Source organism: Protopterus annectens, chromosome 8.part0 (genome assembly GCF_019279795.1).
Source record: "Protopterus annectens isolate FY-2018-M chromosome 8.part0, PAN1.0, whole genome shotgun sequence".
Lineage (NCBI taxonomy): Eukaryota > Metazoa > Chordata > Ceratodontiformes > Protopteridae > Protopterus > Protopterus annectens.
This window is the reverse complement of record NC_056741.1, coordinates 528,355,414-528,383,295: the sequence shown is the minus strand read 5'-3', so window position 1 is coordinate 528,383,295 and position 27,882 is coordinate 528,355,414. Positions and strand designations below refer to the sequence as shown.

Below are 27,882 nucleotides of genomic sequence, written 5' to 3'. Positions count from 1 at the left end.
ACTTGAACATAAACAGCATATAATATGTAAATATTTTCCTCTCTGTACATCACAGTAATGCTGGCACCAACCTCACATACTTCCATTATATAACACAGAAAACCCCATTAATAAATCACAGTAATGTAAACAAATGAAGCAATCCACTTACATTCAGACTTTATAACAATGCTTAGTTTAAGCAGTATCTTCCAGACATGTTCAATCTCCAATACTGTTCACCATCTATAGGTCCTTTTCCATGCACCTTAACATAATCCATGTGTCTCTGATTCATAACAGCCATCTGTAAAACACCCTGTCAGCCATTTGGGTTAACCCTTTTTTTCAATAGTCTCACTGGCTGCAAGATGACAGGACCTTTCCTGTCCACCATGCTGGTTTTACGTTTGTTCACATGAACTGGTTTAGTGAAGGCTGTGCAAATAATCAAATGTCAGCACTCATAGCATGAAACACAAAATAAGTAAGACACCTTGTGCTCACATAAGCCCACCAAGATTATACCACTGCCCACCTTCTTGGTTATCTTTAGGAATCAGCTACTCATTGCAGTCTCTTCCATCTGAAAAAACCCATGCCTTCCATCTTATTCTCTGTGCTTCTTTTGTTGTGGTTAACCTCCTGACCTTACCTTTCCTTTCCACATTCAGTAAACACCCCTGACGTCTTTGTCCATTCTCCAGTCCCACTATTAACTCTCATTTCATGTCACTAGAGAGTTTTCTGGAATGGATATTACAGCTCCCTTTAGACCATATTGCACACCTACTGCTGGGACTGTCTTCCTGTCATCTACCTTTAGGCTTATGTGTTCAGCCACTAATTCCCACTTCTTTCTGCCACAAACTATCCTGTGTTCTTGTACAGCTAAATGGAATGAGACAGTGATTCTGTAGCTGCTGTATGCATATCAGTTGCACTATCCACTTTCCTCTACCTTGTGCACTGCTATTGGTCTGCTATCTCTCCATGGCTGTACCTCTCCCTCACTTAGTCTTCAGGCATCCTCAGAGTATCCTAACTATCCTACAGCACCCTCTTCAGATCACTTCCAAGTGGTCAGTGTAAATGAGACATAACCCAGCTTATGTTTATCTAAGGCAGCAACTAGCTTCCAATTAAGCCTATCAAGCATGTTACCTCTGACAGCTTCAGTAAGGATTTATCTACAGCTTTCAATCTATACTACCAAAGCATTATCCCTCTTTAGACACAGTCCATATTTATCAATATCTTTTTTTGTGCCATAATGGTGCAACTTATTAATAATTTGCTTAGGTTTTTGTCCCAGGTGATCCATCTTGCGCACATGGCGTGTTGAGTTGATGACAGTCAGGTGCAAGTCCCACACCCTTGGGATGCCACTGAACTTTATTAAATTCCTATTTTCTAGCAACATAGGAACAATAGTAGGCAAGCAACTACAGGGACTATAAAATGCCCAGTCATATGCACCTTTCAGCAGATACACCTTAATAATTCTTGCTGTCTGTTTCAAGGACTTAATAGTTCCAGCTTGCTGTACAGATCAGATACTGCCACTGGCAGGTGAAGCAACTGACTCATTCTCTCCCTGAGGCCAGTTTTCTTCATCCTCCAACTTCTACTTTACCTGTTTTATCTCTGCCGATGTCTGCCTTACCAAACACTGCTCATTATCTACATTTTGCCAGGCACTTTTTCCATTTTCCACCATGATCTAAATTTATACTTCCTTAAATGTAACTGTTACCGTTTCTCTCAGGCCCACCACTTCCTGCATAAGATCCATTTAAAACATCTTATACAGCTTTTGATTTTAGTCTCCAGTTCCTAACAACTAATATTGCCCTTTGGCTTCCTTGAACACATTCCAAACACGGAACAAGCCACAGAACTAAATCTGGTTGTGGTTTTCTTTCACTGTGCTTCTCAGCCCTTTCTGTTCTTTATACTTGCTCTCCGAGGAATCTGCAGCAGTGGAGATACCTTCCCATTCTTTCCCACAGTAGCATGCATTCTTTGAGATTATGTCTATTCAATAAAATATGGGTGAGTGCTGTTCTTCCAACAAGTAAACACATTTCCTTCTGTACAACCTGTTGTTATAGCAACAATAGCAGTACATACTTGTTCATATTTCACTTGTGATTCTTGTGGACCATAAATGGTTCCTTTTCCATTTTTATTTATTTTTATTATTAACCTTCTTGAATTTTATTGATTCCCCCTTAGCGTATATAAACATTTTTCACAAATATTTTTCTATTACTTTTCTTTAAAGATATATGCGTGTGCGTGTGTCTACATATATATATATAGATATAGATATATATATATATATATATATATATATATATATATATATTATATTATATAGATAGATAGATAGATAGTCCTGCCTGCCCATCCGACACTCTATCTCCCTGTTCATTCCTCTGGGCAAGAACACTTTAAATCATTCATTCCCAGGGACAAGAGCTTATCTAGTGAGGAAAGGGAACCATCATCCATGTGCTGGAGACTGTTTTTTTTTTTTTTTTTAAAGCTGTACCCTCCTGCACTTGCACAGTCATGTTCAGGGGATTAGCTTGCATTGGGCCTTGTGATGTATGTCCAAACCTCTATAAATAATGAGATCAAGTGGCTCTGCATTCCTTGTAAGCTGCATCCCCAATGAGAGCCCTGGTCTCCACTATTACTTCAGCCATAGAGAGCATGCACAGACATGAGCTTCCGTTACCTCCCTTTTGCTACAGGTGAGCGTGCTGAACCTCATCATTTCCCTTCCCCTCGTACCCCAGCTTTACCACCAGGTTTCCAAGCCATTTGACAAACACAGGTCACCTGGACTCGAGTTAAGGCTCACTAATCTATATGCATCATATGTCATGTCATGTTATGTCATATCATGTCATGTTATGCTATGTGTTATGTTATGTCTTATGTTATGTATGTTACGTTGTGTTATGTTATTTGTAACGTTACAATCCCCTTACCTTCTTTCTGCATGACTTTTGGTGTAAAGCTTGTACCATTTAACTAGTTATCCTTTGTTTCATTCAAACCACCTCTGTTTTGTGGGGAATGCAGAGTTCTACCATAAATAGACTAGTCAGTTTTACCAGTGACAATGCAAAATATCTGACACAAAGTACCAAAGTGTGCTAAAAGTGTTCAGATTGCAGGTAGCTGTATGGCTGTTACTGCACTGCAGTGTGATAATGGAATTAGTTTATTTAATCAGTGGATTGGGTAGAGAGTGATTCACTGCAAAATATACATAAAGCTATGTCTTCATTTAAGTATATCAGCTTTCTGCTCAGTGATGGATTTTATATGGGTTTAGATGTTTGTCATCTCTGCTTTGGCCCACCTAAGTTGTTTTCACTCCATGATTTTGAACATCACTGCTTGTATGTCTGTCTATTTAACATTGCCATGTAGAATTGCTGCTCCAAAATTGTACTCAAGTTTTCATATAGGAGAGCAAAAACTGTCTGTACAGAAGAAAAAACATTATTTAATAGTATTGCCTCTTGCTTTGTATTTTTCTTTTTTCTTAAACTACCTCATTACTTACCTATAGTAACAGTTTACCTTTAGATTCACTGCTAAGGGAATACATTTCTGATAGCACATTCCCTCCCTTTGTGTACTGTTTTCCTAGATTTGCGTTTTACATATACATAGTGGTGCTGCGGTAGCGTTGTTGCCTCACAGTAAGATGCTGACCGGTTCGACTCTCAGTTAGAGCGTTTTCTGCGTGGTGACATGCATGAATGGGCATACCTTCGTTGAAGGTTGTGTGTTAGGGTTGGCAACTCAGCACGTAAAAATCAACTGCCAGTCATTAGCGGACCAGAGTTCCACTGTGGTGACCCCTAACTGGGAAAAGCCGAAAGACACAACAACAACATAATGTGGCATAAAGTCTAAGCAGCGATATTCCTAGTCATTCCACCAGTCTTGCCTAATCCAGTCATGCCTACTCCCAATACAGCTTGTTAGAATCCTTCTCATTACCTACACAGTTACACAGAAGTGCAGCTGTTCCTATACTGCTTCAGTTCTGTTATCTATTGGAAAACTAGAGACTCAGTTCCAGTGCTGAATCCTGAGACTGGCTCTTGCTGTGTCCCCTTTCTTCAGAGTAGATTTCATTAACTATTACCACTTCACGATATTATTCCATTGTTTTTTTTAATAGATGCTAACACTGATTGTACTCCCAGACTGCTTATGTTGCTTCCAAGTGGATATGTCAAAATTGTAGTGAAAGTATAAGTACATTATAGGCAAATTCATAAACATTAAACGTACTGTATGCAGCTAGTATGCTGAAATAATCTGGAGCAGCCGATGTATGATATCAAACACAGTATCATAGCCATGGAACAAATATGTTACCGAACACGGAACAGGAAAACGTGTAGTGCAACTGGACATTTCATGATGTATTAATAGCTCTAATGCAATTAAACAAAATCTTACCAGCCAGACCAGATAGCAATTCAAAACATATTAAACATCCATTGTTACATAAAAGAATAAGAGCATAGTTTATTGAAATACATGATACCAAAGGAAAATCTGATGTTTCCATTTATATATTTCATATTTCTTTATATATATTATTAGTTTTTTTTTCCTTTCTTTTTTAAATCTGTTTCTTAATTTCTTCATCTTCTTATTTCTCCATTCTTTATTAAATAAAACATGGTCATACTACCCTTTTCAGATCTGTCAGAAACACACATCAAAATGAGTTTGTCATTATTAGCTGTACATTCCCTCTGATTTTTTTTTTGTATACACCATGTATAAAAGCTACCATTTGTTGCTGTTTCTCTTATCAGTTTGTTGTTTTTAATTTACAATATAAATACACATTCACTAATGTCTTCTATTTGTAATGCTCAAATTAAGTCTTTCTGTCAGTAGTTTATATAATATTTTTGCATTTCAGAATCTTTTTTATATCCCTTCTGCTTGTAAAATCATGCAACTTTAGCTTTTATTTAGGTATACCTGTTATCCTCTGCATAGACAGCTGCGCCTTTTTTAAGACATATACATAAGACTGTATTTTCTAAAATCTTTTTATCTGCTCTTTTGTATATTCCCATTCTCTTTCATAAATAATATTCCATTTCTCATTTAAGAAACATTTCTGACATTTCTGTTTTATCTCTTATTATTCTTATTCTTCTCAGTTATTTCACATATCTTTATATGTATTTCTGTATCTTTCCAATACACAACTTTCTTCCTTTATACGTTCTTTCACTATATAAATATATATTTAGATTCACTGTATTCAGTTATTTCTGTTCTTTAATTTTAATGCTTCAGTCTTAATCTCCAAATACATAGGAGTAAAGTCATTTCATTTTTATGTCTATTTCTTCAGCTGTGGGGAACACATTTGCTACACTGCACCCCCACCCACCCACACATACAACCCAAGAATGCTAACTTAATTAGAAAAAAATATGCTGCTTCAATACACTTTTTTATTTTTTTCTAATAACTATATCTCAGTTTTTCTTTTTTCTTTCAAACACCTTTATTGAATTATCACTTGTAACATTGGCAAATTTATATTCATATAAAAGTAATCAAAATATATTAACATAACAAACATTATACTTCATATATATTGCTGTATATCATATAACATAAGCAGTATTACATATATTAGTTCCTGCTTTTTTAAACAAGAAACATCTTCAGTAAATCATCACTTACTACAGTTTTTCTTAGCTATTCTTTATTTCTCATAGTGTATACATAAAGTTGAAGACATCCGTATATCATATTTTATTTGTCCTCATATATCTTTAAAATTGTATATTAATATTTACTTTCTTTAACACTCATTTAATTTTCTTTAACTTTCTTTCTGCAATTTTTAACATTTCTCCATCTTATTTTATTATTTGCAAACAAGCTATCATTAGTGTATGACTAGATTTTTTTGAACTCCGTACATTCCATTGTCAAAGTTTTAATTGCCTTATACATATAAACTAAAATCATTGATCTCAAACAGCTAACTTGCTTGATCCCCTTCTTTTGTACATTTCATTATGTAAGCTTCCATTCACGATAGGAATTGTAACTGCCTTATTAGTAACACAATTCAGTCATTTCTAAAACTTTAATTTTAGTCCGTATGCCTGTATTTATTACATTCTTGCATGTGTTAAAAGCTTCACCTGTATCAAACTGTATAGTTACCATGTTATTTCACTGCCCCAAATCTATATTATTTGTACTTTATTTTATTATATCAACATTCCATCTCATACGTTTTCTTTCTTAATTCCTGGTACTTCTTATTTCCACCAAAGCTTGTAATATAGTTTCAAACATTTTTATTTATTTATTTATTTGTTTTATTTTACATTTGTTGACCGGGATAGTCCGACTGGATACATGTCCATTTTCAGCGGAGGCTCCAAGATAATAATACACATTGAACATTTAGTAAATGCTAGTTTCAAGCAGATAACAGTCATAAGCAATACTGGCATTTAGCACATATAGTACTAATCATAAAACACTTTACAAAACTTAACATTATTTTCAAAGTTAAACATACATAACATTACATTCAGGTTTAAGACACACTGAGCAGAAGTTATACAATTGACCCTTCCTGAAATGGAAAGGTAGAAAAAAGTTAGAAGTAGTTGAAGGTAAGGCTCCTAAGAAATAGAGAGGTCACTAGTCGGGGTTAGTGCAAGGACATAACCAATGAGTTTTGAAGTATTTCTTGAGCTTGTTTTTGAATTGAGTTAGTGAGGGTTCTAGGGTCAAGTCAGCTGGGAGTCTGTTCCATATTTTTCCAACAGAGTTGGCAAACACAGAGTCCCCAGCTGAGTAGTTGTATTTGTATGTTTGAACTAGGAGTCTAGTGGATGATAGCAGTGGCCAGGTGCTAGTGTAGGGGCTGATAATATTTTTTAGGGCAGGTGTATTTTCTGGTTGATAAAGGACTTTATTTGCCACTGTTAGCTGGTTGAACTGCAGTAGGCCTGGCAGTTCAAGCCATCCTAGGTGATTTAGGTTGTGACAGTGGTGTGCCCGGTAGGCTGTGCCAGTAGCAAATCTGGCAATGTGGCTATAGCAGGATGATAGTTTATTAAGATCTGTTTTGTTTAAGTTGGAGAATAGAGGTGAGGCATAGAGAAGAGTTGATAGCAGACGGGAACAGGCAATTGCAGTTCTAGCAAGTGGGGTAAGGAAAGGTTTGATTCTGTAAAGAGAGACAAGTTTTTTTATTAATGGTTTTGATAATCTGATTGATATGCACATCAAACTTCAGGTTGTTATCAACTATGACACCCAGTAGTTTAGTTTGGTCTTCTGGAGAGATGATAGTGCCATTGTTAGCAGTTATGTTGAAGGATGGCAGGGGGGTTCTGCATGTGAGGGAGAAGAGGAGCAACTTAGTTTTGTTGGGGTTTAGGATTAGATGTTGATTGGAGAGCCATCTTCCACTGTATTGAAGGTATTTTGGGTTAATGTGAATAAAGTAGCTGGTGAGGTGTCTTTATAAAATCTTCACTAAAAGTTGATAATCATAAGTTGTCTGTTTGCTAAAATAATCAGCATCCAGTTTATTTCTTTCTCCCTTCTTGAATGTGAATTTTAATAATACCTTAATATCTTATAAGCCTCTAGAATTTATTCAGCATCATAGTCAAATCACTTAACTATTATGTCCATAAAGCCATTTAACTGCTTGTTTGTGTCTTTCGGCTTTTTCCCGGTTAGGGGTCGCCACAGCAGAACTCCGGTCCACTAATGATTGGCAGTAGAGTATTACGTGCTGGCTTGCCAGGCCTAATGCACAACCTTCAATGAAGGAACGCCCGTTCATGCATGTTGCCACACAGAAGACGCTCTGAGAATCGAACGGGCAACGTCTAACTGTGAGGCGACAACACTACCGCAGCACCACCACCACAGTTAAAGCCATTTAACTGCTAATCTTCTAAATTAAAATAATGAAATCTAGTCTGTATAAATAATACAAAACCTTTCGCTTTAACTTCTTTATGTGCTTTATTTTTCCATGCTAATCTTTTCACCCATGATCTCATTCCTCAATATTTCTATATAACATTTTATTGTTATTATTTCTTCATATTAACTTATATTTTAACTTCCACTGCAAATTATGATGACACACTTTCCATCCTTTTTTAACATACATCTATCTCTTATGCTGTATGTTAATCTTTGTTCTAGTGCCACATATATTTGTTTGTATTCCATTATTTCTTGCTCTTCATCTTTTTCCATTGCTGTTTGCATTTTCTTCTGTAATGCTAATATGCATTTGCTCCTTATTTGAAGTTTCCCCACATACATTCCTAAATTCTTATTGAGTCTTCTTTTTCAGTGTAAACTATTCCAGTCGGTTTTAATAAAAAGTCCATATTTCTAAATGATTTAGTCAGAGATGAAAAATAATTTTTTTGTTCTTCCAAGGGTTAACTTTTTCTATATCTCTTTTTTGACATTCTTATCTTTGTTTCCACAGCCCAGTGTTCAGTACATCCCGTACAATACTTCACATTTTAAATTTGATTTCTTTGCTCACAAAAACATAATCTCTTTTGTTTACATTTATCCTTCAACCTGTATTCATCTATTCCTCACTCTTTTAAAATAATTTTCATGTCTTTTTTTCCTATTGATCGAGCTGAGCTCCACTAAACACATTTTATATCTTTTAGTTTGCACTATGAGTGAGTGTTTAATTACTGAATGACTCTGACCTTTATTTTTAGTTGAAACATGCATGTTATACAGTTAAAACCATACTTGTTCATATCTGAAATATACACAAAAACGTTTTCCAGGACTGATGTCTACAACATATGCTATTGTTACATGAAATCTTTTTTTAAAATACCCCTGAACTTTCTTCCTCTCTTATAGATCACATATATCTCCTCTAAAATCTTTCTCTCACCTCTTTCTTATTTTTGCAGTGACTAATGTGTTGCAATACCACATTTATCTCAGAGTCTTTGTTCAGTATGTGAACTATTGCAGGTTTCCTTTTCCAGAATTTCAAACTGTTCCTATTTGTGGGTATCGACTTCTGTCCCGTTTCCATTATTTGTAGTATACCGTTTATTACCATTGCTGTTATCCTCCCCTTCTGTTTGTTATACTCATCCCACAATTCTTCCTTCCGTTTCATTTCTACTGATGAGGAATCGTATTTTACTTTCTTATTGTGATGTAGCATGTTTTTTCTGTCCATTTGTTTCTCATTTTGCTCTTTATCTTTCCTTGTGGCATAGTTCATTTTATCAGTACTAATTAATTTTATGTTCGTTGTGTTCTGTTATCCATTAACTTGCCAGTCTCCTTCATTCATCTTTTTGGGAAAAAAATGCAGTGCATACTGCATCCTTTCTTATTTTCCCATCATCCTCATGTTGGTTATTCTCATATTGTTGCTCTATTACAATCCAGCTAATATAATTCCTGTTACCATTACATTTCCTTTGATAATGATCCCTCCCATGGTCTTCTTACTCAAATAACGTACATCTCTTTTAAGGACAGTTAACATTTCAAATTTTGCATGCTTTCCAGTAGATTATGTGTTTGGTTGACCAGAATATCTCAGAATTCCTGTCTCTCTTTTCCAGCATTATTTTATATACAGAATATCAGTTTACTATCATCTGTTCATAAACCATTCCATCTTTCATTATAGCATACTTCTCTTTTGATTCATTACTAGAAGTCATAATGGAAGCCATAGTAGAATAATAATTATTTTTAGATGCATGAACAGTTGCTACATCTTTCTTTCTTTGAGCCCTAGACATATGGATTAATATAATAATGCAGCACCATAATTAAATAGTTAGCTAGAGAAATATATGTAAATGACTTGTAAATGATTTATGCGTGTATATACATGAGACTTAAATGTAAGTACTTTAAAGGACTTGTGCTTTGCTGTCTTTAACTCTCACTAATTAGCATCTATTCATTTTCTCAGGTGAAAATATAAGGGAATATATAAAAGCAGGAATTTGGTTTCATTGATATCAGAATTTTCTATAGCCGTCTGCTCAGAGATGTTCCATTTAAAATTATAGCTACTGTAATTGTATCCATGGGGGAGTGATACTTCAACAGAAAATATCTGGTCTGTTGAACCAATGTTATTACTATTTTTATACAGCAAATTAGTTAAGTACATTTTTGCCGTGAAGAACAAACCAGTGAAGTGTTACTATTTTTGTGGTGTATGGTTACAGCCAGAGTATTTTGAATGCCCAACTTCACAGTTACACAACATGTGACTTACAAAGAAAGTCTTTTTTCAGAATTTAAGGGTGTCAGCTATGGTTTGCATGTCAAAAACAACACTCTTCAAGATCCTGTCTCCACTAACTAACCCTAAACAACATGCTTCTCCTTCCAACCATACGTCTCCTACCAGAGTCTTGTTCACCTCCTTCTTCTCTCTCCATAATTTCCCCCTCTCTTTCTTCTCTCTCCATGATTACCAATTTTATCCAACCTAATTATTCTTCACTTTCACCCAAAACATTCATACTCTTAAGCAATTTTGCTGCTGATCCATACAACTGAAGGTTGGTACAACATTGAACTAATTTATTGCTTCTAAGTGATTAGGAATCAATACTTAACATCAATAACTCATACACTGAAGTGTGCACCAATATATATATATATATATATATATATATATATATATATATATATATATATATATATATATTCTGCAAAATGTTGTCAGTTTATATGTATACCTGGTAATTATGCATATTTTGTGTATTGCCTGTATGTACTATGAAGATTTTTTCCCATGTACCATGATGAAAAGGGGCATTTATCTGGTCAGGCTATCACAGTCACCAAATGGAAATAAATTTGTCAATCTTGAATGTCAGCTTGCACTGGAGATGAAATACAGCAGCAGTAGTAAAAGATGTGTCGTCAATAAACGTTGACAGTCTGATGCAGTAAGCAAACAGAAACTGAGAGAGTAATCATTCATTCCATTTTCTGCATTGGTTAAACTCCTTGCAAAAAAAATAAAATAAAACCCAATAAATAAATGATTATGCAGTTGAGTATACTGAGATCCATAATATGAGTATACAGAGATCCAATTTATCCAGAAAATCTAACAAAGAGAATGTGGCAACCTTGTGAACAGGTGGCAAGGAAGCTAGATCAGCCAAGTTATGTCAACCCATAATATTTGTGAAAGTAAACTGAAACAGTAAAGCTATGTTTCCAAAGTGAAACAAAGTAAACTATGCTTTACTCATTCTGTATTTAGAAATGACTAAAATATTGTATACTCAGTACCATGTTAACAGAGTATCAACAATGATGTTTCCATATGAAATAAGATGCCCTGTTCAGTGGCTATATTTACTATATAGTACAATCAATTAAAAACAAACAAAATGTTGGATCAAAATAGGAAAATTTTGATCATTCTTTTCTTTCTGCTGTCCGCCCCCATAGCGTATGTGTTCTACGTATGTCTTGCTGTGCCTACAAACTGAATATTGACCACTCAGAAACCCCAGTCATGGTCCTCTTGTCTCTAGCAATTGGGAATTCAGTGAACTAAAATAAGAGGAAGACTTGTGAGCAACTTGTAGATCCCTTGCTATACTTTATAGTAAATATAAGGGAATACTTACTCATCCTCCCAGTTATATCTCTTACTGTATGAAATATCCTGTTTTGCAAAGCATATCACCTGGGTCGGCAGCCATAGCTACCTCTCTTCCTTTACCTCTTCACACTTCTCTTGTACCAGATCTTAACCTTGTAGTTTCCTTACAGTAGCTTTCTTTTTCCATCTCGACTTGCTTATTACACTTATGTTATCAATAACTGTCTGCATATTCCCCTTGTACCAGATCTCAACCTTATAGCTCCTTTACTATAGCTTTCTTTTTCCCCCTCTACTTGCCTATTACAGTTATGTTATCAATAAGTGTCTGCCTTATCCCACAACTGTTTCATACAGTACCAGCATTAAAACAGAACAGAACAGAACTGTTATACTAGTCTTTCCTCTCTTAAAATCAGGCATAAGCAATTAATGCAGCACTGACTGTTACTGGTCGCATAGACTAAATCATGCCATGGTGTAGTCCAATCAAATTGATTAGTGCAGAATAGCTAATTGTTTCTTCTTGCTTCCACAAGCTGACTCGGCTCTACCTGCTATGCTTGGGCTCACTCCTGTCCCCTACCTTACCCCTATTTCCACCCACCCCGCATCATGTCCTTTATATTTATTAAGCAACGCCCCTTAGCTCAACCACCCAATTAGGCCTCTACCCCTCTGTTACACCCACCACTGTTATCACACCCTAATACTTTCAGCCACCACTTCCCACACCAACCAGTAGATCTCTACTACATCAAAACTACCTAACAATACTAAAGCCAGGGAAACACTATAGCACATCCTATCTGCTCTCCTACTCAATTACCTCTCTTACATAAAAACCCTCTCCTCTATAAAACACAAAATGCTACCACTGCATGGTTTGTTTGTCATAATCCTCTTAATTGCTGCACATATTATCTCTTACCATCAAAACATTAAACCCGTAAGACTTAGTTAATCCCCCACTTATCCAACCCTGCCTAAATGTAAGTCATCTTACTAATCATTGCATCGTCAATTTATAATTCCACTAACATAGATATGGCCACATTCAAAGTTCCTAAGTACCAAACCAAAATCCACATCTCCCTACAATATGACAAATTTGTATGAAAATATCTGTTGACTATCATTCAAATAACATTACAACTCACGTTCTGTGGCAACATACACCCAAACCCTGGCCTCAAAAACAATACCAACCCAACTACCAATAGATATAATAAACACCCATAGAAAACCAACAGGCCTCCTAATTCTTAATATTACATAACAAGTATACTTAACAAAACAGCAGAAGTACATGATACCCTGTCACTATACTCCCCTGATATAGTTCTTCTCACAGAGACCTGGTTCAAACCACAAATTAAAGATACTGAAATACTTCCTCCAGGCTATAACATACTCCATAAAGATCATACATCTAAGAAGGATGGAGTGCTGCCCTACTTTTCAAAAAAAAACTTACTATTGAAATCATAGACAAGCACCACCCTAGCTTCAATAATGCTGAGACTTTATTTGCCAAACTTCAACTCAATTCAGAAAAGCAGCTTAACATCATTGATGCATATATTCAGCCCAGTAATAACATTACTACAGTTGAATCTATCCTTGACTGGGCATCATATACCCTCACCCAAGAAACAATCACACTGGGTGACTTCAACATAGACTGGTCATCCATTAACTCACCCCTCCCTACTAACCATATAAACATACACAGCTTTATGCAGTTAATCCAGATCTCCACCAGGACAGATAAATCATCCAAAAAAAAAGAGTCCACACTGGACTGTGTCCTTACAAATCATCCATCCCTATCTCACTACTCAGGCTCCCTACCAGACACCCTTAGTGACCACCTCCCTACCTTTCTACTAAGGCACAAATTAAACCAATTAATTTAATTTATTTTTATTTTATTTATTTATTTAGTTATTGACATTTGTTAAATGGGAAAGTACACTGGGTTAGGAAACCATTTTCAGTGGAGGCCCGGGGAGAAACGCTCCACAAGTAACAGTCAAATATAGACAGTTGACCAAAAATATTTTAAAAAGTGAAAATATGCAAAAGTTAAAAGATTATAAAAGTAAAATACGTAGACAATATAAAACTCATCAGTATGTATAAGAACTTAAATAAACTTAGATAACAGTTGGTAGTATAGTACAAAATTTAAGTTGTTTTCTTTTTGGCATTGCATAAAAACATGGTAGTTCTTGCTTAAACAGTTATAATGGTAATAGAGCTGTGATGCTGTCTGAGTAGAAAGTTATTTTGAAACTATGGAACTGGGTTAGAATTAAGTATTGCCAGTTTTATGGTGGTTTGTTTGATTTGCATTGGCATTTGAGGTTTTCTAGGAAGTACATTTTTAATGCTACTTTATATGTCTTTATACAGCTTATTTGGGTAATACAGGAGGGTAAGGAGTTCCATTTTTTAGCAATGCTATGGGAGAACAAGCATTGTCCAGCTCTTTTATTGGGCTTGGTTACACAGTAGTAATTTGTTATAGGATCTAAGGGTACGTGAAGGAATATAGGTTTGTAGTATTGATGAGAGTGCTGGGCAGGTATTTGATTTATATTATGGGCTAGCATTAGTTGGGAATAAAAAAGATAGTTTGGGAAATGCAACCAGTTCAGTTCAGAGATTGCTTGGCAGTGGTGTGAGCCGTTAGGCAGTTAGGTTTTCCTGAGGTGAATTTAGCTATTTTGTAGTAACAAGACTAAAGTATATTGCTGATGGATGACTGAAGATTAGTAAAGATGGCACTATCATAAAGTAGGACAGGGATAAGTAAAGTATTTGCCAGTTTTGTTTTGGTGTTCTTGTCCATGTAAAATTTATGCTGATAAGGTTTGCCAAGTTTAAAGTGTGTTTTCTTTATTGCATTGAAAATGTGTGTTTCAAAGGTCAGTTTGTCGTCAATTGTAATGCCTAGTAATTTGGCCAGATTTTACTATTTCTTTTTCAGTTCCATCTTTAGAGAAGATTTTGAAGTCTATATCTGGTGGTTTTGAAGAAAATACTAGAAGTTTTGCTTTTTTGGCGTTTACTAGCAGTTGTGAATTGTTTAGCCATGATTCAATCTCTGTAAAAGCATTTTGAGTAACTGTTAGGAGGTTAGAGAAATTGTTTGAAGTAGAGATTACAGTCAAATTGTCAGCATATTGGATAATTTTAACTAGTTGTGAGACTTTGTGGAGGTCATTAATAAAGATGTTGAAGAGTAATGGCCCCAGAATGGAGCCCTGTTGGACGTCTATGTTGTTTGGCCAATAATCAGATTGGATGTTATGCCACTTTACAGATTGTTGTCTATTGTTTAGGCATGATGTAAACCAGGTGAGGAATGTGGGGGATCAGCCCAGTTTTGTTAGCTGGATTAGAAGTTTAGTATGTGATACTGTGTCAAAAGTTGTAGATAGATCTAATAGGATTACTGATGTGGGGTGACCTGTATCTAAGACTTTATTGACAGTATCGGTGAATGAGAGCAGGGCTGTAATATTGCTGTGCTCTGGGTGGATGCCGTGTTGAGTGGGAGACAGAAGATCATTATCAGTGAGGTGCTGGAGTAATTGTGTGTATACACACTTCTCAAGGATAATGGAGAAAGTATAGAGATGGGGTGATAGTTTGAGAGGTCATGAGAGGTTCCACCTTTATGTACTGGGGTAATATTAGATTTCTTCCATAGATGTGGAACATATTCTTCTGTGAGAGAGCAGTTTATATGGATACTAACTGGATATACAATTGCATTTGCTGCTAGTTGTAAGTATTCTGGGGGAAGGATGCCTGTGCAAAGAGAGCTTTTGTAATATTTTTACATATGAGAGATGTGGGTACAGGTTAAATAGAAAATGAGTGAATTGCAGAAGGATTGGAATTTTTGTCAGGAATGAGTGGTGCATTGTGATTTTGTTTGGCATTATTAGTATTCTGAGCATAAGGGTTTGGGTTGTTGAGGAGTCTTTGATTAATTTTTGGATGATGGTAATAAAGTGGGTATTAAAGTCATGGGAACCCACAAGCCAGTGCATTTCTTTGTGCCGGTCCCAAGCCCGGATAAATGGGGAGGGTTGCGTCAGGAAGGGCATCCGGCGTAAAACTTCGCTAAATCATTTCATGCAATCACCAGTAAATATTTCCATACCGGATCGGTCATGGCCCGGGTTAACAACGACTGCCACCAGTACTGTTAGCCAACAGGGTGCTGGCGGAAATTGGGTTACTGTTGGCCGAAAGAGGAAAAGAGGCGGAAGGCATGGCCGAAGGCAGGAAGAGAGGAGAAAGGCTAGGAATGTGGTAGTGGGGGTCGGAAATTTGAATGTTGGCAGTATGACTGGTATAGGGAGAGAGCTAGCTGATATGATGGACAGAAGGAAGGTGGGTATATTGTGTGTGCAAGAGACCAGATGGAAGGGGAGTAAGGCTAGGTGTATCGGAGGTGGGTTCAAATTGTTTTATCATGGTGTGGATGAGAGGAGAAATGGCGTAGGAGTTATTCTGAAGGAACAGTATGCAAGGAGTGTTTTGGAGGTGAAAAGAGTGTCGGATAGAGTGATGTTTATGAAGCTGGAAATTGATGGTGTAATGATGAATGTTGTTAGTGCATATGCTCCACAAGTTGGGTGTGCAATGGATGAGAAAAAAAAATTTTGGAGTGAATTGGATGAAGTGGTGATGACTGTACCTAAGGGTGAGAGAGTGGTGATTGGAGCAGATTTCAATGGGCATGTTGGTGAAGGGAACAGAGGGGATGAGGAAGTGATGGGTAGGTATGGTGTTAAACAAAGGAATGCAGAAGATCAGATGGTAGTGGATTTTGCTAAAAGGATGGACATGGCTGTGGTGAATAAGTATTTTAACAAGAGGGAGGAGCATAGGGTGACACACAAGAGTGTAGGAAGATGCACACAGGTGGAGTATATCTTATGTAGGAGGGCCAGTTTGAAGGAGATTGGAGACTGTAAAGTGGTGACCGGAGAAAGTGTAGTTAGGCAGCATAGGATGGTGGTTTGTAGGATGACGTTGGTGATCAAGAAGAGGAGGAGGAGTGTGAGGGCAGCACCAAGGATCAAATGGTGGAAATTGAAAAAGGGTAATTGTGAGATGGAGTTCAGGGATGAATTAAGACAGGCACTGGGTGGCAGTGAAGAGTTACCAAATAGCTGGGTAACTACAGCACAGCTAGTAAGAGAGATGGCTAGAAAGGTGCTTGGTATCACATCGGGACAGAGGAAGGACGACAAGGAGACATGGTGGTGGAATGAGGAAGTACAGAAGAGTATACAGGCAAAGAGGTTGGCAAAGAAGAAGTGGGATTGTCAGAGAGATGAAGAAAGTAGACAGGAGTATAAGGAGATGAGGTGCATGGCAAAGAGAGAGGTGGAAGGCTAAGGATAAGGCATATGAAGAGTTGTATGAAAGGTTGGACACTAAGGAGGGAGAAAAGGACCTGTACCAATTGGCTAGACAGAGGGACCGAGCTAGGAAAGATGTGCAGCAGGTAAAGGTGATAAAGGATAATGAGGGAAACATACTCACAAGAAAGGAGAGTGTGTTGTGGAGATGGAAAGAGTACTTTGAGGGGTTGATGAATGAAGAGAATGAGAGGGAGAGAAGGTTGGATGATGTAGGGATAGTGAATCATGAAGTACAATGGATTAGCAAGGAGGAAGTAAGGATAGCTATGAAGAGAATGAAGAATGGAAAGGCTGTTGGCCCAGATGACATACCTGTGGAAGCATGAAGGTGCTTAGGTGAAATGACAGTGGAGTTTTTAACCAGATTGTTTAATGAAATATTAGAAAGTGAGAGGATGCCTGAGGAATGGAGAAAAAGTGTTTTGGTACCGATTTTTAAGAATAAAGGTGGTGTGCAGAGCTGTAGTAACTACAGAGGAATTAAATTGATCAGTCACAGCATGAAGTTATGGGAAAGAGTAGTGGAAGCTAGGTTAAGAAGGTAAGTGATGATTAGTGAACAGCAGTATGGTTTCATGCCGGAAAAGAGCACTACAGATGCAATGTTTGCTCTGAGAGTGTTGATGGAGAAGTACAGAGAATGTCAGAAGGAGTTGCATTGTGTTTTTGTAGACTTAGAGAAAGTATATGAGAGGGTGCCTAGAGAGGAGCTGTGGTATTGTATGAGGAAGTCAGGAGTGTCAGAGAAGTATGTAAGAGTGGTACAGGATATGTACAAGGGTAGTGTGACAGTGGTGAGGTCTGCAGTGGGAGTGACGGATGCGGTTAAGGTGGAGGTGGGGTTACATCAAGAATCAGCTCTGAGCCCTTTCTTATTTGCAATGATGATGGACAGGTTGACAGACGAGATCAGACAGGAGTCCCCATGGACTATGATGTTTGCAGATGACATTGTGATCTGTAGTGAGAGTAGGGAACAGGTGGAGGACACCCTGGAGAGATGGAGATATGCTCTAGAGAGAAGAGGAATGAAGGTCAGCAGGACTAAGGCAGAATATATGTGTGTGAATGAGAGGGAGGATAGAGGAATGGTGAGGATGCAAGGAGTAGAGGTGGTGAAGGTGGATGAGTTTAAATACTTAGGGTCAATAGTTCAGAGTAACAGTGAGTGTGGAAGAGAGGTGAAGAAGAGAGTACAGGCAGGATGGAGTGGGTGGAGAAGAGTGTCAGGAGTGATTTGTGACAGACGAGTACCTGTAAGAGTGAAAGGGAAGGTCTACAAGAGGGTAGTGAGACCAGCTATGTTATATGGGTTGGAGACAGTGGCATTGACAAAAAGGCAGGAGTTTGAGCTGGATGTGGCAGAGTTAAAGATGTTGAGATTTGCACTGGGTGTGACGAGGGTGGATAGGATTGGGAATAAGTATATTAGAGGGTCAGCCCAGGTTGGAAGGTTTGGAGACAAAGCCAGAGAGGCAAGATTACGTTGGTTTGGACATGTGCTGAGGAGGGATGCTGAGTATATTGGGAAAAAGATGCTAAGGATGAAGCTACCAGGTAACAAGAAAAGAGGAAGGCCTAAGATAAGGTTTATGGATGTGGTGAGAGAGGACATGCAGGTGGTTGGTGTGACAGAGCAAGATGCAGAGGACAGGAAGAAATGGAAACAGATGATCCGCTGTGGCGACCCCTAATGGGAACAGCCGAAAGAAGATGATGATGATGATGATTAAAGTCATGGGAAATTTGCTGAGAAGTATTATTGGGTGCAGGAGATGGATTCTGTAGAGTGCCAGGATTGAGAAGGGTGGTGATTGACTTCCAGAATTTCTTGGGATTGTTTTGTAAGGTTGTTAGCCTAGAGGAGAAATGTATATCTTTTTGCCAAGTTTTCCATGCTTTGTCTCTCTGAAGGATGCATTGTTTGTTCAATTTTGTTAGCCATGGGGTGTGATTTACATTTTTCACTTGATACGTATGGGGGCTAAGCTATTAAGAATATCCAAGAAGAGCTTATTAAAGTAATTAACTGCCTCATCTAGTGGGAGAGTTTTTAGTGGGAGTCAGTTATGGGTTTGTAGAATGCTTAAGAATTTATTTTCGGTGAGATTTCTGAATGTTTTATAGGAGTGTGTCTTGACTATATGAGGGTGGGTCCTGTGGGTTTATGCTGGGAGGTGGTCACTTAGTATATTGGGTAGGGTGCCAGAGGTAGACTAATTGTGGGGGTGGGTAACATATCCAATCTAAGATAGATTCTGATCCTGTAGATAGGCCATAGGTGGGAGTATTGATAAGCTGAGTAAAGCTGTGTAAATTTATGCAGTTTGCGGGGGAGTTGCAGGCAAGATTTTGCCAAATAGTATTTGTATCTCCTAGGATTATAGTTTCATAAGATACATTTAGATTTATCCATGATAGAAATTCCTCTAAGATGGAAATGTTCTGGCCTGGGGGGATCTAGACTACTGCAATAGTTAGGTTTTTATTGTTATTTATTTGAAGAGTTGTTAGGAGAAATTCTAGGTTTTGAAAGGTAGAGACAGGTTTAGGGTAGAAGTGAGATTTAGGGAATTTTGATATATTAATGCAACACTGCCTCCCTTTCTGTTGTGTCTATCAGATTGAATTATGTTGTAGCCTGGTGGGAGAATTTCAGTATCTGAAATATGTGGCTTTAACCAACAGATACGCTATACAAAGAATTTGAAAGCCCAGAATCTCACTACACACTAAATCACTGCAACTGGGGCCCTCTCTCAAAACTCCCCCTAGATGAAGCAGTAGATTAACTTTAACACTACATTTCGTGGTATTCTTAAACAGTCTAGTCCCATCCAGAACAGTAAGAACAAAGCCCAGTCCCACCCCTTGGCTCGCCAAAAGCACCTAACAACTCCTACAACAAAGAGATAAGGCATGGGACACCTGGCATCACAATAAAACAAACACAAATAGGCACAAATACCTTGAGCTAAGAAATATAGCCAAAAAACAAGTTAGATCTGACAAAAGAAATCACTATTCTGAAATCCAATCTAAACATAAAACTAACCCACAAAAATTCTGGGCATCCATCAATAAAATACTGCAGCCAGGAAAAATCAGTACAGCACTCTCAGATATTGATACCACTATCACTAATATTGCCACTGAGTTTAACCAACGCTTCATTTCCATTCCAAACTTCACTAATACCAATTCACCCGGAAAATACCCAAATCTCAATGACCCAACAAAAGACAAATATTGCTTCTCCCTACAGCCTGTCCCCACCTACACAATTTATAAATACTTGACAAAACTAAAACCCACAGCCCTAGCAGATGATCAACTACCAGGAGAATACCTCAAAATCACAGCCAAGGCCATCTCATACCCTATTTCCCTATTAATTAAAAGGTCAGTCTCTGAACAAAACATCCCAACCCTTTGGAAAATATTGCATATTATACCACTTCACAAAGGCGGAAATTCAACTGAACTATTTAACTACTGACCAATTGCCATTCTATCCCACTGTCAAAAATCTTAGAGAAATGCATACACTCCCATGTTCTAAACCATCTTCTAAGTAACAGTCTCCTGGCTAACACACAACATGGATTCAGCCCCAGTTTCAGTACCGCTACAGCCCTTATTAGCTTTACCAACACTGTAAATATCAACACCCTCATCTCACCTGTTTCACAGACCAAGGTACTAGGAGTTATCATAGATAACAGTATGAAATTCGACAAGCACATAGCGCAAACTATAACAAAAGTACACAAAAAACTTGGAACCCTTTACAGATGTAAAAACTACCTCACCAACAACAATAAAGTTAGCATTGCTAGAACCCATCTAATTTCTGCATTACTCTATGCCTCTCCCATATTAATTAATTTAAACAAAGGTGACTTAAACAAACTAACCAACTGCTATAACAAAATTGCAAAGTTTGACACCAACTCGGTCTTCAGGACCCATTATTGTCTAGCCCTCAGACAATTATCATGGCTAGAATAACCAGATTTACTTACCTATAACCAACTTATAAATGCCCATAAAATCCTATACCACCCAAAAAAAACCCAGCCCTACAAGGCCTACTAAAACACTATACAGACAACCATATTCTAAGATTCTCCAACAAAGCTCTCATAGAAGTAACCAAAAGTAGGAATAGCTCTGGTGACTCCCTCTACTCCATGCCATTGCTAAAATATGGAATACCCTTCCTCTAGATATCAGGATCTTGGACAGTAAGCCTAACTTCAAAAAACGTCTTCAGTCATACTTAGTCAGCTTTTGGTACTGCACCTGCACAGAACCAGGATAACCATCTGGCAAAGTAAATTATGTACCTTAGTCCATACGTACTCTCCACTATCATAACTCAGATCTTCCTGCTATAATCCCCCCTCCACCCTGCTAAAACTGCACCACTTTTTGCCTAATCTGAATACTGAACCCCTTACATCAAACTTCTAGTTCAGGTTCACCCTAGAAAGTCCAATTCTATATCTTTGCCTGCTACATCAGTCTTCCTCAGGTTGATACACAGTTTTCACCCTGATTAACCCCAGTTTCTCCTAAAGTCTACACTGGCACAGTACCAAATAATTTTGCCTATACATATATCTGTTGGTAATACCCATTTGCAATGTAAAAATAGCTTTATCCTTTCAATTGTTCTCTCCTCTAAATTTTTGTATAATGTTGTTATCATATTGTTTTATCGCAGCTGTCCTACAAACATAAAGTATTGATAACAGCTTTATCATTGTTCATTTTTTTTGTATGTACTTTTATTTTTTAGGTTATAAGTCTGCTATTTGTATCTTTATGGAGCTTTTCTTCCAGGGCCTCTGCCGAAAATAGACTTTTTGCCCAGTCAGACTGTCCTGGTAAACAAATGTGAAATAAGTAAATAAATATGCTTCCCATCATAAAAACAGTGTAATATAACATTTGAATGCTGTCTTGCCAAACGTCTCCTAGTTGGTCCTTATTATATGGCATATTTAAATTTTTAGAAAAAGGCAGAGGGAGAAAAGACAAAGATGGAGTTTTCAGATAAGGTTGCTATTTGGACAGTTTAGGGAATAAAGATGATGTCACACATTTTGTTAAAGGGATAATGTGGCTAACATGTGTAGTGGGTGAATCTAATGAAATGTTTAAAGGCGGAAAAGCAGACCATGTGGGGATGAGGGAGGTCTATGAATTGCTCTATGAATTGTGGGAAGAACAGTGGATGTTTTTTACAGAGAAGTATAAAGTGATTGTACAGAAGTGGAAAAGTGTATGTTATATCAGACGAAACAGATATATCAAAGACTGTGAAATGATCATGAGTTAGGTATAGAAATAAGGGATGTTATGCTCTATAAACAGGAAACGGAGAGTTATTAAAAGATTGGAGAGAAGATTAAGGAGACATTTTACTCAGGAAGTTATTTCTTGAAAAGCAAGAAGCAAGTTATTAATTAAATAACATGTATGGGTAGGATAAAGGATGGAATGGACATATTAAATATAAACAAAAAGAGATTATGATTATATTTAAAAATTATGTAGAGGTATGTATATGAAAGGCAGGGCAAGAATGAAGTTTGAATATGTTAATATATGAACATCATTATTACAAAGGAAAATCACAATGGAGGAAATTATTAAGATTTAAAGTATGTAAAAGGGAGATTCATTTCTGGGGATGGGTGGAATAAGGTATAGTTTTTAGAAAAAAAAGATGGAAGATGGAAAAGGTATTTTTTAAAGGTACTGAAAGAGTGTGTGAAGAGAGTTATGGCTGGGAAGGTGTTAGGATCAGTTACTCATTTTATGTTGAAGAAAGTTGAGAAGAAAAGAAAGGTTATTGTTAGCTTTCAGATGTAAATTTGGAAAAGTATTTAAGGAAACAATTGTTAATGTTAAAAAGAGGTAGCTGATATGGTACTGTAGGAAAATCAGTAGGGCATAACAATAGTTTATGACATTAAAAATCATATAATAATGTGAAAATGATCAATTTTGTATATTACTAAATAATATGTGGGTAGCAGAGCTTTTAGGTTATTAAAGTAAGTATGGGAGTTGTAGTTAATGTTAAGGCATGGGCAGAGGGCAGTAAAAGCATGAAAAGGGATTTAAGGCAGGGATATACATAAGCACTTTAAGTACTTTATTATCTCTACTAGTAATGAATGCTGCCACAGAGCACAGTCAGAAAGGTAAGAAGGAAATGAGATGGGAAGCAGTACACATGATGGACACACCACTGACCATGCTGTTGGAAATGAGACGGGAAGCAGTACACATGATGGATACACCACTGACCATGCTGTTGGGAATGAGATGGGAAGCAGTACACATGATGGACACACCACTGACCATGCTGTTGGGAATGAGATGGGAAGCAGTACACATGATGGACACACCACTGACCATGCTGTTGGGAATGAGATGGGAAGCAGTACACATGATGGACACACCACTGACCATGCTGTTGGGAATGAGATGGGAAGCAGTACACATGATGGACACACCACTGACCATGCTGTTGGGAATGAGATGGGAAGCAGTACACATGATGGACACACCACTGACCATGCTGTTGGGAATGAGACGGGAAGCAGTACACATGATGGATACACCACTGACCATGCTGTTGGGAATGAGACGGGAAGCAGTACACATGATGGATACACCACTGACCATGCTGTTGGGAATGAGATGGGAAGCAGTACACATGATGGATACACCACTGACCATGCTGTTGGGAATGAGATGGGAAGCAGTACACATGATGGATACACCACTGACCATGCTGTTGGGAATGAGACGGGAAGCAGTACACATGATGGATACACCACTGACCATGCTGTTGGGAATGAGACGGGAAGCAGTACACATGATGGATACACCACTGACCATGCTGTTGGAAATGAGATGGGAAGCAGTACACATGATGGATACACCACTGACCATGCTGTTGGGAATGAGATGGGAAGCAGTACACATAATGGATACACCACTGACCATGCTGTTGGGAATGAGATGGGAAGCAGTACACATGATGGATACACCACTGACCATGCTGTTGGGAATGAGATGGGAAGCAGTACACATGATGGATACACCACTGACCATGCTGTTGGGAATGAGATGGGAAGCAGTACACATGATGGATACACCACTGACCATGTTGTTGGGTAAAGTAGAGATCTGTGTTGAAGGAAGTAGCAGTCAGTGTGCTTGCATTTGAATAGTGGAACTAGTAAGGGTCTGGGAGAAAATATTAACTCGATGAGGAATATTTTAGTGCGACCAAGATTAAAGTGTTAGGTTTAGCGTATAGTAGAAGTAAAAAGATACAGTAACTGATAGAAAACTTACAGAAGACTAAAGATACAATTAAATTATGGAATGCTTTTTGTATTTCTTTTAAAAGAAGGAGCCAGATTCAATAAAGCCTACACTAAGTGTACACTAAGCATACACAATATGTATCCAGTAAAATTCTTATCACAATTTTTGTGCTTTCTAGTCACTCAGAAAGATTACATTAAGTGTACATGTAGTCTACATGCGGTACCTGCATGAATCTCTATCAGTATTTAAAGCTGCAAGAATATCAGTAGGAAAACTAAAATTAGGAGAAAGAAGGCATGCATTATGCATGTTTTGTTTGTTCCCATGGTGTACACTTAGTATAGGCGTTATTGAATCTAGCTCAAGGTTTATTTGATAAAGAGTGTTACTGCTGGGATTTTGAATAGTAGGGTTGAAGTTTACATGCTGTCTGGAGAAGGAGATAATGCAAAATGATTTAGCCTGTTTTGAGTAGCTGAGACTAAATCTCGTTAAAAGAGGAATTATCTATAATTATGTTTTAAAGGGAGGAGTAGGGTTATTACAACTGACACTACACTTAACTTTATTATGCACATATCTTATTTTGTGTAAAGTAAATGAACAGAAAGGGTTGTTAGCTCAAATATTAGTTATCAAACATTGCTGGAGAGTTTAGGGAAAATTTTTTGTGTCTTTCGGCTTTTCCCGGTTAGGGGTCGCCACAGCGGAACTCTAGTCCGCTAATGATTGGCAGTAGATATTTACGTGCCGAGTTGCCGGCCCTGACGCACAACCTTCAACGAAGGTACGCCCATTCACGCATGCCTCCCACAGAAAATGCTCTAGCTGAGAATCGAACAGGACAACGTCTTACTGTGAGGCGACAATGCTACCGCAGCACCACCACCGCATAAAAATGAAAATATAGTAGTATGGAAATTATACAGATATAATAAGTAAAAAAAAATAATATTTGGAACCAGCCATCTTAAGTATAAAAGAAAAATGTAAAGCAAGATATAGGGGTGTAATGAGGGGGTTTTATTTAGAAAATGCTGGGTAAAGTTTAGAAAAGGAGAAAAGGACAGATGTCTCATATTTTTGTCTTTTCTTTTTTGTACAGTTGTTTGTGTGTGTGTGTGTGTGTGTGTGTATATATATATATATATATATATATGTGTGTGTGTGTGTGTGTGTGTGTGTGTGTGTGTGTGTGTGTGTGTGTGTGTGTGTGTGTGTGTATATGTATGTATGTATATAGCATAGTCTTGCTGATAATTGCCATGAGATCTTTGTAACTGTGCTGCTACCAACTCAGGTAGATAGGACCTCATTTTGACATCTCATCAGAAGTTCACAAACTCCAAAGTACAGTCTCAAAGGCAAGTAAGTTGCTTGTTGAATCACTGACATTGAGTGCTTGCCCCATATAATTTCTTCTTTTTCTCTGTCTCTCTCCTGTCATATTACTGCAGATGCTCAGACAGCCATGATAATAAATGCATGTTTTTTTCATCTTTGCTCAAATCCCCATCAAAAAGATGCATTTTTTGTCATCCATGCTACTAATGTACAGAAAGGCAGTACTTCTGTATTTCTTCTCTGGCTTTCGGTTGACAGCAGTAAACTCAATGTCCTGTGCCTGTAGGCTACACATCTTTGCCTGGTGCATTTATATGAAGGCATGTTTCTGTGACAAAACTTAGATATATAGTGCTGCACTTTTAGCTGAATAGACAGGGTGCATTTTTGACGTCATTCACTAAATAATAGTACAAAAATGAGAAGAAAGAAAGTAAGCTTACAGTCTGTGTTAGTAATTGTATCCCTTTACTTATTCTTAGCATCTGTCTCCCACCTCTTTTTCCACCATAAACAAATCAGGTCATATCCTTCTTTACGTACAGCTCTCCATCTTTTAATGATGTAATTTCTTTCATTTTGGACACTCATTCATTTTGTAGTTCATCAACTGTGCAGTGATCAGCTAAACATTTAATTCACAAATTATTTTTTTTTAATCTTTCAGAATGAAACAAAAGGAAGCTACCAAGCTGCTCTGCTGGCCTTGTGCCGGGCTGAAGACCTCTGAGAGTGAAACTGATGGGCTGATTTTTTCAGCACATGAATGTAAACTGGCTGAAGACAGCAGTACAGGGTTGAAAGGGTGGCTCAATGTTTACCCAGCAAAATAAAATCAAAACAGACTTTTTGAGATAACAGATTTCAAGTGGACAGAACACTGCCTCTCTAAAGGCTCTGACCTGTGACATGCACTGAGGTTGAAAGGAATATCACCTGAGCAGGTAGTCTGTGGAGTACCTCAAACAATGTGAAATCCTGCAGGCTGTTTTCCAGTATTTCTGTTCACCTTCTGTCCAGTCAAGGAAACTATAGCATTCTGCCATGTGTTTTTTAATCTCTGTACATACTGAATAACTAGGCTTTTGTGTATGTGTTAGTTTTTATATATTTATAAAATGTGATAACTGCTTCTGGGTTTCTTATTTTTTTCCTTCAGAATCAGGTTCATATCTGTTATTTGCTATTAGCAATCAATGTTTAAATTTGGGGTAACAGTAATATGGTTTCTTAAGCTTCACCACTAAATAAATAATAATAATAATAATACGTATTTTATATATCTTTTTTCATTTTTTACTTTTCTGCAGTTAATAATGTGTGGCTGTAATGCAAAAGATTAAAAGCAATGCTATTATAATTAATTGTTTAGGTTAGGTATTGTGGCAGGTGTGAATATGGCAAAAGCCCCAATGTCATTATTATGTTATATTATGTTTGTATTATAAAGTACTGCGATGAGAGGATCTGCAGTACAAATTGATTATTAAGCCAAAAAAAAGAGAGAGCCATGTATACAGAAATCTAGGAATGAAAACAAGTCACTATGACTTTCAGAATAACTATATTACTCCATTTGTATCAGTTATTATCATACAGCCATATCTGTCTGCATTACCATATAAACAGATAGGCACAATAATCACAGAGCTGTTATACCAAATTGCTAAATGTTTCCTAGTTTTTAGCTAGATCTTCTCATTAGTCATAATGTTTCAGGAATTCTGTTGGTGGCTTATGCAGCAAGAAAACATTTGACCATTAATGCGTTCTGTGACACAAGGAGACAAGATGTTAATGCAGCAAAGCAGTGATTTCTGCATCAACATCTCCACTAATGTCAAACAAAACATCATACATACTAAAGAGTGCTTATTCAGTTATGCTCCTTATATAGGTAGTGATGTTTCCACACTTTTTTCATACTTTCTAAATGTATAGAAAGATAATACTCGTGGACTGCTTTACACCTTAATGTATACTACAACACACACCACTCACACAAACACACACACACACACACACACACACACACAC

The 27,882-nt window shown here is 37.3% G+C and overlaps 1 protein-coding gene across 1 annotated transcript in view; it reads left to right on the top strand.

The window, feature by feature from the left end:
- The window catches only part of ANXA9 (annexin A9), a 504,993-nt gene extending 477,881 nt beyond the window's left edge, over nt 1–27,112 (top strand). Inside the window, exon 13 of the mRNA XM_044080038.1 lies at nt 26,513–27,112. Within this exon, the coding sequence (XP_043935973.1) occupies nt 26,513–26,575 (63 nt within the window). The 3' untranslated portion in view covers nt 26,576–27,112. The remainder of the gene's footprint in view (nt 1–26,512) is intronic.
- The last annotated feature ends 770 nt before the right edge of the window (nt 27,113–27,882 follow it).